Here is an 11205-nt window from a genome sequence, read left to right on the forward strand (position 1 = left end):
GGGTACCCCTTGGAAAAATCTCGGAAAAATCGAAAATTTTTTTTTCACGGAATTTCGACAAATGCTTCGAATAAAAGTTGTAGGTGATACTATTACCTATGAAAAATTTGAAATCACTATAATTTTAGCTTTTTAATAGTAATAGGAATCTATCATAACAAATTCAACATGCTAGCATTATTTAAGTGTATAGCCTATGCATCCTTAAATATAAAATGAATCTAACATCAATTAAAAAACCCTCTTTTATCAATTTTTGATAAATTCATTAAACTTTCGATACAATGTCAATTCCAATTGCGAGAAATCGATAAACGAGAGAGAAGGAAAGAATGGTCAGCAATAAGGAGTACCACGGGATATTTGCATTACTGTACGGTTATCCAACGCGAAGAGGGCAAACTCTCCTCGAGGAATCGCAATACGTGAACCTATGTACAGGCTGATTCGCGAAGGAGTTGAAATCCGCGCGGGGTACGGCTACTTATGTTAGCGGACGTGCCTGGTAACATTGTTTGCAAAGAGTCAGCACGGCTTCGCGGAACAGAAGAGGCCCCGGGGCTCCTCGGACGTCTATTCCTCTACCTATTTGCATAGGGGCCCTACGAATGCGCGTACACGTGCAACGCCGCCGTGGAAGCACGTTTCTAAGTGTGTTTGAACTAAACTCCTGCCCGGTCCCTCTTTTCTCTGTCCGCGCGCACAGATCACAAGGATTCTACCTTGGAAATTCATCACACCTCCGTATCCGAAGCTACTTCATCTCTCCGACCATCAATTTATTAACGACGATTTCATCCGCGTCTAGAAAATTCAATATGAACCCTGCGTATCATAAAAATTGATCTAATATTGCGAATATTGAAGTACACTCATGTTTCGTCTCGCATAATGACCTGATCGTAAAAAATAAATTTCTCGCACCTCCAAAACTGCTTTAACCCCCGACTATCAATTCAGTGAACACACACGAGGATTTATAAACTACTCTAAACCGACGCAGTCACCCTCAAAGGAAGAGGGTGACTCGAGGGGTTCCGACGGAGAATGATATTTTAATAACTGTCTCATAATCCTGTGGACTGTGTTCATCACGGTACGTGGAGAGAAAAGGCTTCCGCGAGGAATTTTCTATTGGTCGGCTACATTAATACTCGACGCGATATTGCATTCCTTTCCCCTGACGACTGATTGTCATTAATATCATTTTGAACCATTGGAATTCGCGAGCTCGATCAATACTGAGACGCGAATTAAACTCATTTTCAATTCGTTTCACCGAACAGCTCATTATTTTTTTTTTTTCAAATTCGAGGTGTAAAATAATCTCGTAAAAATGTGCTGCGTTCGATTAATAAATTTGGCAACGGGTAGGAACGCGTAATAAATTGTTGATAGAAGGGGTTGAATTAGAAGCCGGCGACGATGCGTGTCTGGACTCTTGACCGATTACAAGACGCATCGGGCGTCTCTCGAAGCAGATACACACGGACCGGAGCATGCGGAGCTTGTTGTTGTAGGTCTACGCCCTAAACCCGGCGTATCACCGCACGGTGGAGACAGACGCGGACAATGGAATCAACCGGGGACAATGCCGAATAATTTAGAATGGCATATAGATATCGGGAGCTTCCGGCCTACGCCGGCGCTGCATAATAGAGAATAGGAGTAATAGGACACAGGCTGCAGGGCAACTGTGGAGGACACGAAACATCCCTATAAATTAGACTTAGGCCCGACGAATATGCCTTCCAAAGATACAACCGCTTCATCCCCGAAACCCATGCAAATCTATTATAAAACATTAAAACTGTACTTTTAAATGCCAGGTTTCGTTTTATATAAAAATCTACAGTTTTATCATTAAAAGAAATTGATTCATATTACTTTCTAAAAAGTATCCACGGTTGGGATAACGTCGCCAAAATGTCTGCAAGCCAGATGTTGACCATTGACCCTGTCGTAAAACATTTCCCCGGCCAACTACCTGGCTCGCTAGAACATTCTGCACCCCCACAAATATTGAATTTTTTATCGATTCATTCTGTAGATAAAATATTAAAAACTGAATGCAAGTAGCAGTGCTTAAACGATGTCTTGGTAGCAAAAAATGGTAGCATAGTAATGTTGAAAAATTGAAAACAGTTTACTATCTCAAATATCATATTTGATAAATCTGATCGTTTTGTATTAGAAACAGACTGCCACTGGTGCAGTGTACATTTTACATTTGTACCGAGGGAGAGAGAACCGGTAATAAATCCTCTAACGTTACACGGGGCAAGTTTTTTTCCAAGAGTTTTATTAACTTGCTTTGTGAACGCGTGGATACGTTACACCTCGGAGAAGTTAGATATTTTCGTTTGTGCCCGAAGCAGGAGAAAGATTACAATAAATTGGCAGCACCCTTCTCGAAATACGACACGACGGAGCATTGATACGAAATTCGACGAGATTCCAGTTCGCGATACTGTGTTCCCTTTACCGGGGCCGCGTTCCTGGGCGTGACCTAGCGCAATAGTCTCCGTTTTCACACTTCCCTTTTGGTTCACCGATTAGAATCACGCGGCACAATAGGTGCGAGGATCATCCGCTCCGTTCGCGAGCCAACCATCGACGTAGCTGTTAACAGTCTCTCTTTTAGAAGGAATTACAATCAGAAAGATGAAAAAGTTTGTACACGGTATCCTTCGGTGTTTGCAATGTACGATGAATTTTTCTGTACAATCTATATCGTGAAACATTACTTGAACTTTTTAATTCGTACACCTCGTTCAGAAGTTAAACGTTAAATCCCTTATCGCGTTCCCGTTTGTAAAAGGGTATCGAAGGGTCAGTTGCGGTCCTTGAATATTTCTTGGAGCCGTCGTCGTTACCAGGCTGCTCGAAACTTGTGTTTCCACGGGGACGATTCGATTCAAGCGAAACGGAAAACCGAGTCGTTTATTTCTAGCGAGGTCGTTACGAGCCTCGTTACCGTTCGCAAAAGTATTCGAAACTATTATCGGTTTTCTTTCGTTTTCAATCAGATTTCTTCGAAAACTCGTCGCAATTTGGACTGCGGACTTTTATGCAGATTAAAAAACACTGAAATTCTTTTTATCATTAATCACTGCGATTCCACGTTTTATATTCTGTATAAATATTTTATTCTTAACAGATTCAATTATATTCAATTTCCTTATTAATCGATTTCGTCGAAAATTTTAATAAACGTTCCAAGGATTAGGCGAAGTTTTTCTTTAACCAGATTTTCTACAAGATTTATTTAGCACGATAATCCGCCGCTGTTAAATCAAACCAGCAGTCGTTACTTGTTAGATCAATCGAATCAAAGGAATTCGTTTGGAGCACGATTCTCACAGATCTACCGATGGTGAACCTTTAAAAGCATCGTCACAGACAACCAGCCCCGCGTGAATAGCGAGAAAGCAGCGATCCTTTCCATTGACCCGACGCGGCGCGCCGCGGCGAACCCATCTGTTCCCCCGCTGGCCAGCTCCTTTCTTTTAATCCCTGTTTCATTAATAGTTCCACGGTAATTCGAGCCCACTTCTGTTCCGTTCACCTCGAATTACCATCGCCGGATTCCACAGTAACTTCCATCGAGATCCCTTCTACTTTCTCTCGTTCTTTTTTTACTCACAGAGAAAGCTCACCGTTCTGTTACCAACGATAATTCGCCGTTCATCAGACTGTAACGAAATCTCATCTTCGTTTTTTGTAACCAGTCGAACATTCACGACATCGACGTAAGAGTCGTATCGAGGGTTTTCGATATTTTCATGCATTATTGTTAATCTCCGTTTCAATGTCGAATTGAATATCGTGGAGCAGAGAAGAGTTGGAAATAATTACGGGACTCCCCATAACGTTGCTCTCCACTCGTCCCTCGGCAAGTATATGTATAATACCGTTCGCGGGGGCGTGCATGCACGTGCACGGCCATTGAGTCCCCGTCAATGCGTGAAAGAATCCCACGTTAAGGGGTGCGTTGCCCGTTCAACGAAAGTCTGCCGCGGCTGACCGCTCGTTAAAAAGTTTAACTGGTCGTTTATTAGCGGAAACCCGGGGAAAGAGTGATATATATATATATGTATATAGGGCGAGCAGAAAACGTACACTAACGTTCATAAATAACTACTTCTAAGGAATTATATCGAATCTTGAATTCACTCAAACGTAAACGAGAATTTCTATCGAAGCTCATCGAGATTTCTCTTATCCGATTCGATACGTTCGTAGAAAATGTAATTTGATCAGATCACGTTGAAATAGAAATGGTATTGTATTTAAATTTCACTTTTTTAATTGACAGTATAAACGTTTTGCTGTGAACGTTTTACTTGGCTGAGAAGGGGGCGACCGTCGAAATATTTTTCATCGTTTGGGCAGTGACCGTAATCCTGTTTGTATGTACAATACATATACACGGTCCCTTTAACTTCCCTTCGGCTGTTCCTCGGGTTAATTCTTGACGCGCAGCTTCCGATAACAAGGTTGCTTCGAGTGGCTCTCCCAACCCCCGCAGTTTGCTCGCCCTAAACAACTTAGTGTGTTCCGCTGTTTAACTTAATTGCTACTACCCGTTACTTTCCTCGTTGCTCTCTTTTCCTGGGGGTGAACAATCTCAATTTATTTCACGAATCATATCTTAGTTCGTTGTATATATTTTACAGAAGCCATTTCTTTTAATATTAATTAAACGTATCGAAACCTTGACGAAATCTCTTTCACGTCTATCAGTCATTAAACTGTATCTCTGCTATTTGAAATTGATCGTTGTCGTGAAAGAAATCAGGATTTCGAAAAAGTTCAGTGGGAATCGTTACACGGTTCGGCGATGAAAAATGTGAGATGAGGCCAGCGGGTGGTAAATCACAATAAAAGATGCACAACGTTTTTTCAAGGGTGTCGAGGATCCGTAAGAGTCAATTCGGCGTGCGTCGTAGAACAATGTAAAGTGTTTGTTCGCTGGAGAATTTCATACATAGCCGCGTATTGTGCGTATTAATACGCGGTTTTTCTTTTATTTTCGTCTCTCTGTCCCGCAAGCGAACGATACGCCCTGTTTTTGTTCCAGGCACAAAGAGGTCGAGAATCTCTGAGAGCACTACGGGAACAATGCTTTCCACCAGCGACACCGGTAACGAAGACGACCGTGACTCCGACTCCGGTGGAGAACTTCTTGCTGACCGCCCGTTGGGTAATCCGGCCTCTCTTACTCGTTCTCGCTTTCCTCTAATCCCACCCGTTACCCCCGGAGAGAAACTCGCGCAACATTCATTTAAATTATTATAAAATTCAACTGTGGAATTCTGTGCATTCGCACAAAACGAAACACTGCATGCGACACGTAAAAATACACAAGACGTCGAACGTAACTGCGACAATTACATTGTGAGATCAAAAATCTTCCTGTTTGTTCCGTGAAACTTTTTATCATATTTTATTGCTGTGCTTTAATGTGAATTTGGAAAATTAAATCTAAATAGAAATTTGTATGACTGTTTGAAATGATAATCGATCGCTTGACACAGTTCCAACATCGGTGGGTGTGACGGAGAACGAGACGACTCGAAAACGAGCGAACAGTCTGAACGATTCCGAGGAAGGAAGCCCAGAACCGGGTTCTCAGAGTCCGACGCATACGCCGCCTCTGACGCCGGCACTGACGCCCCAGAGGGAAGATACGCCAGCGCCGGAGAACCTCAGCCTCCGCAAGACCGGAAGTCCTCAACAGACGCAGCAGACTCTGCAACCGGTCGACCTGGTGCAACCCAGACCCAGCCCTCCCCTACCTTCCCTAGCGGTTAGTTTTACTCGGTTTTCTCTTCATCCGATCATAAATGCATTCATACATTGATTAATGCAGTATTTTATTAATTTATACAATAATTCATCTAAGGATTAAACGGATTTTTCAAGAATCTCTTCCAATTTGGATCAATTTTGTTACAGGCTGCGGCCACGGTTCACTTTCCCCCCTACGCACCGCTGTACGGCCCCGCGGCAAGTTCCCTCTACTGTTCCCCAGCACTGTACCAGCACCAGCATCACCACCACATTCCAGAGCCACGCGAGATCCAAATGCAGATGCAGATGCAGAACATTCAACAGACCTGCGGTCTCCAACAATTGCAACAGCAGCAACAACAACAACAACAGCAACAGCAGCAGCAACAGCAACGATCGCCGGTGGACGTTCTGTTGCGAGTGTTTCCAGGAAGACGTCGAGCCGACGTGGAAGCTTTGCTGCATCGGTGCAAAGGTAAGATGCAACTCGATACCTCAGACAGAAGTCGTGGTTGCTTTATTCGCAACCAGAACTTGATATTCACTCTGGTTGCCTTGGCCCGTTGTTCAACGACGATTCGATTGGTTTCGAGTTTCCATTTAACGGAATGAGACTCAACCCCTTCGAGATTCGTTCCATTTGTTAATAGATTCGTGGAATTTCGACACATGAGCTTGGGAATTTTTCGAGGATATAATAATTTATAATAGACCGCCGGATATAATTGCGTGTATAGTAATCCGATCCTGTTTGTTCTATTTCATAATAAATAAGAATAATCAGTATATCGTATTATGTCTCATTGTCATATTTTTTTTATCGTGAATAAACAGAACCACATTAATTGTGATATTCTCGTATTCCTGATACGAATTAATCGCGAATGTCATGATTTATTACGATGGGAGAATCGTTTCCTGAATGGAGGTATGTCTTGCACCCACGAACCTAATAAACGAATACTCGATCGTACGAATTCTATATTTCAAATAATAAAGGAAAATTCATGCTCGTTTTCGAAGAATTTTTCTATCGGTCCTGCTGAACCTCGAAGGGGTTGGTAATGTTGATCGTCGATCAAATCTTCCCACGCGTCGTCAGTTATATCGTTGAAACTAGGAAAGAGAGCTTCCTGAGAAAGAGAAATAGCGTGTGTCCCTATCCTAGGCGACGTGGTCTCCGCGATGGAGGTGCTGGTGTGCGAGGACAGTTTGCAGCCGAAATCTGCGTTCTCACCCCTGGCAGGCGCGTTGGCGTCGGCGGCCGCGGCCTCGGCGTCGGTCTCGGCGGCGTACGCGAGCCGCGCCGCTTACTGCACCACGCCGATACCTTCGACCCGACACAGGTTCCTTGCTGCGCCTTACGCTGGTACCGGTTACCTGCCCACGGTCATCAAGCCACCCAATCAGAGTCTGCACGCGAACGGGACGGGAGACGCCTATCGGGAAACCAGCCCTGACGACGCCAGCGACAAGACCAGCTACTCCGAGTGACCGGACCACGGCCAGCTGGCCACCTGGTCTTACCTGCAATAGCTGGGAAATGGCGAACCTCCGCGCGACGAATCGGAAGCCAATTTCACGAAGATCGAGGTCGTTGGGTCGGAACGATCTTCTCAAAGGGAATGAGACAAATCCTATTCAACGTTTTGGAATTTCTATACTACATGTAGATGATTCGAGGTCGTCGCGGTGGAACGATGGTACCAAGCAATTTCATCGAGTCGACGTGCATTGTTGAAGACTGATAGAAAAATTGCCAAGCGTCAAAACGCAATGCGAAATGCAGAAAGAAAACCTTCGCATTATGCCATGGGACAGATCGAAAGATGTAATTGAAGATCATCGGATTGAAACGAACGATTTCCTCGAATCTTCAAACTTCCACATATACGATTCGAGGTCGTGGCACGGAGCAATTTTGAGAGGTCGACGGTGCATCGTTGAAGAACTGTGGTACCGATAGCGAAATTACAAGAATAAGGAGTTCTCGTTCTGCCTATTTATCTACCAGTTAAAAGCCTTTGTATACGCGTCTTCCGAAGAGAGAAGCCGCAGACGTAGCTCGAGAGATGATGTTTCTTCAAAGAAAATTAACTACGGGATGTTCTTAGATACTTGGAGACCATTAGGGAATCTGTTGCAAGTGTAGTGAACGGTAAAAGAAACAGTGTGGCCAGTAGTTGGACGGGACTTTCCGTATCGACCAACGAAACTGATTACCGTTGAACGAAAAGAGTGAAACTGTTTGACGGACCTTGTTGCAACGATATCTTTATACATGTGTAGATAAATTTCAAGTATGTGTGTGTAGGTAATAAAAGCAAACAAATCGTAAATCGGTAAACCCTGAAGGGACGTGTAAATACGCGTGAATCTCGCTTCGCCTAATAATCTAATCGCAGTTAACCCGGGAACCCAACCAAGTACTCTACGTTCTAGCCGACGACGTTACGTTATAAAAAGTATACGCCTGAACAGGTGAACGAGTCCAAGTGTTTCTGGGTACAGGGCGCATTATTAATTATTATATAATACACGAAACACGATTATGCATAAGTGTTCGCCTGTAAGTATCACGGCCAGGAAGATGTTAGATCCGGCGGCGACCGGAACCGTCGCTCTTTGTAGTTACCATGATATGTTATCCGAGCAAATGTATAGACGGATTATGAGATAATAAATAAGATATTGATACTCCATGCAGCAGATTTCATTTTCTCTCCATCTACGGAAAATGTATTTTTCACGAGAGACGTTCCGGTAGAGACTCGACGAGGTCAGAGGTAATTCGTGGTGGCAGGCGAAACGAGAGACCAGATTCCAGGAAGGAGAACGGTGTCTAGGGACAAGCGTTTTACCCGACGATCTTTGAGAAGGTATCGGATGTCGGTTACAGTTGGCAGGTGCACGGCGCCGGACGAAAGGAATCCTTGAAATAGGATCACGATGAATGCGCCGGAGCAGTCGATTTCCCGCGAATAGATTCCCGGCGACGCGGGTAATCGATTTTTACCACTCAATTTGCGATCGCGGCTCGAGAGGGCGAGATTTAAGGTAAGAGACTCCTTTACCGTGGATTCCGAGAAAAGAGCGTGTAAAAACAGATTTGCTTCCCTCGTCGCGATTTTCATTCGAGACGTCGTACGCTGATAAAAGGTTCGTATAACAAACGGAAATGTCTGGAAAAAATATCGTGGGGGTCCGTTTGGTAAATTCTGGTTTACGTCGTTCTTTCACAGAATTTACAAATGAACTCAACGAGCAATGCGGCATTACCTCGGCCCAGGTGCGAAACGGAAAATAGAGAACATCGCAGAACGCGAGGAATTCACTTTCCCCGGGCCCCGATATTTTCCAACGATTTTCCGTTTTTCTAATTCCTCCCTTCACGCGGAACGCTGTTTCACTACACGCGCTTACATCTACCCACGCGCGCTCGTACATATTTCCAATTCATTTCATACGTATAATACGATTTCTCTAAATCCTTTCGTCAAATCTCTGATCAATCGTCTACGTTCGCTACAACAGCCTCGTCCACGTTTCCAATTGATTTAACTATTAGAAAGACCTGTTCTTTTTAATCTTACGAACCGCCTACGAAACATTTGACTTGTGAACATAGGAAGTGACCCTTTTTCCATCAGCGAAATCTGAAATTATTCTCGGTGGCACGGCGCGCTGGCAGGTCTCGACTTTTGTTAAATAAAATCACTTTGATCGCGCAACTCGCGGGTATAATTACTCGCGGGCGTGCAGCAGCCCCGGTACACGGGGGTATCGATGAAATACCGATAATCGATTGCCCTCTACAAGGCATATATCCGGTTAGGTCGATGGCTGAACACGCGCCTACCGCTCTATAGCCGGCAATTTGTACCGGCGCGGTGCACGCCGTTGCATTATAATGCCGCTTATTATTTATTAGCGGTGGCTGGCTGGCTGCGAGGGGTGGCAATATATCGACACCCCGCGGAGTTTCCTCCTTTGGCTACTGGTTACCATTCATAATGGAGCATAATAGCTCCCCTCGCCAGACCGACTCCCTGCAACAACCCCCCGTCGCCCGTCCCCCACCGACCGACCCCCTCTGCTCTCTGTCTCTTCTTTCAGCGAACGTTGCGCGAAGAAAAAGGTCAAAGACGATCTCGCTAAACGTTTTCTCGCGTTCAACGTTGAAACTTTGAACGTGTTCAATGGCATCGTGAATCCCGGTGACCTGTACGTATTTGTCGAATACTTAAAAAAGCTCGACGCGGAAAAGCGAACCGGTGGTATGGCTTTTAAAATTTTTTCGACTTCCATCAATATTTGCTCGTGCCTCCCCCGGCTGGGAACGCGGAGCATCACCCTCTACCTGTATCGACCGTGTACACGTGTGTGCAGCCTCGTCTCTCGTCTATTTGCTTCTGCCTGGCACAAGTGCGCGTTTTCGAAGCGCGCCGCGACGCAGGATCCATCCTCGTCACGGATCAGGGTATGTATAGTGTTGCCGAACCGCGAGCAAACAACCTCTCTGTTTGCCCTTTTCCCTTTAGGCCTCGTTCACGCCGAGGTCGAATCCAGATACGCACAGTGTCGATTGCACATCGACGATGGACCGCGGATTACCGTGCAAAAAGAGACTTGGTATCGACTTTACGAGTGAAATTGTTCTTTCGATCCTTGAAACGGGCACGCCCATACATCTGCACCGCAGCTAGATTGCATAATTTCAGATAAAATAAAATCGAAAATGTTCAGAGACAAATTCTTCCGGAATTTCTATAAATGCACCAAGTCTGGTGATGATACTATAAAACGTATTAGGTATTATAAAACGAGAGTGCCTGGGCCTATGTGGAAATTGAAAATTGAAAAATGAAAATGTCACATAAAATTCCGATTGTCTTTGCTAGATCCTAAATAATCCTAGCCTGTGACCATGTAACGCGAAGTGGGTTTAAGTTTCGGTAAAAGCAGAGACAATAGTATATAAATTCTTTGTTTCAACCTCTTCGGCCCAGAAATGGGCTTGGTTTTACATTTCCTACTCACTCCTACCTCTTCTACCTCCTCCACTGACCCTTTCACTACCTTTTAGCTATACGCTTTCTACATCTCTTATACTTTTTTAGATAACATCCAAGGAGAGACAGTAGTAAAAATGTGGACGTTCGACGGGAACCGTACGGGTTTACCTTTCCACTCGTCTTTTTCTATTAGTTCACTCGATATTGATTGACCAGGCATATGAGAGTTTATCGGCAGATTCGAATTTCTGTCCACGCAGATTCGTTTGCTAGCCTTTGCTTTAAAAATTTCGTGAGCTTTGATTATAATTATTTATCCAGACGAAATAAAATCAAACTGACCTCAATGAATCCTGATCAAGCTACAATCAACATTTTATATAAACACACTTTC

The 11205-nt window shown here is 44.3% G+C and overlaps 1 protein-coding gene across 1 annotated transcript in view; it reads left to right on the plus strand.

The window, feature by feature from the left end:
- The window catches only part of dmrt99B (doublesex-Mab related 99B), an 18763-nt gene extending 10290 nt beyond the window's left edge, over positions 1 to 8473 (plus strand). The window contains exons 3-6 of the mRNA XM_018037638.2: positions 5084 to 5206; positions 5541 to 5812; positions 5962 to 6271; positions 6965 to 8473. Coding sequence (XP_017893127.1) covers positions 5084 to 5206; positions 5541 to 5812; positions 5962 to 6271; positions 6965 to 7290 — 1031 coding nt within the window. The 3' untranslated portion in view covers positions 7291 to 8473. The remainder of the gene's footprint in view (positions 1 to 5083; positions 5207 to 5540; positions 5813 to 5961; positions 6272 to 6964) is intronic.
- The last annotated feature ends 2732 nt before the right edge of the window (positions 8474 to 11205 follow it).

Source organism: Ceratina calcarata, unplaced genomic scaffold (genome assembly GCF_001652005.2).
Source record: "Ceratina calcarata isolate Rehan_Ccalc_2016 unplaced genomic scaffold, ASM165200v1 scaffold177.2, whole genome shotgun sequence".
Classification (NCBI taxonomy): domain Eukaryota; kingdom Metazoa; phylum Arthropoda; class Insecta; order Hymenoptera; family Apidae; genus Ceratina; species Ceratina calcarata.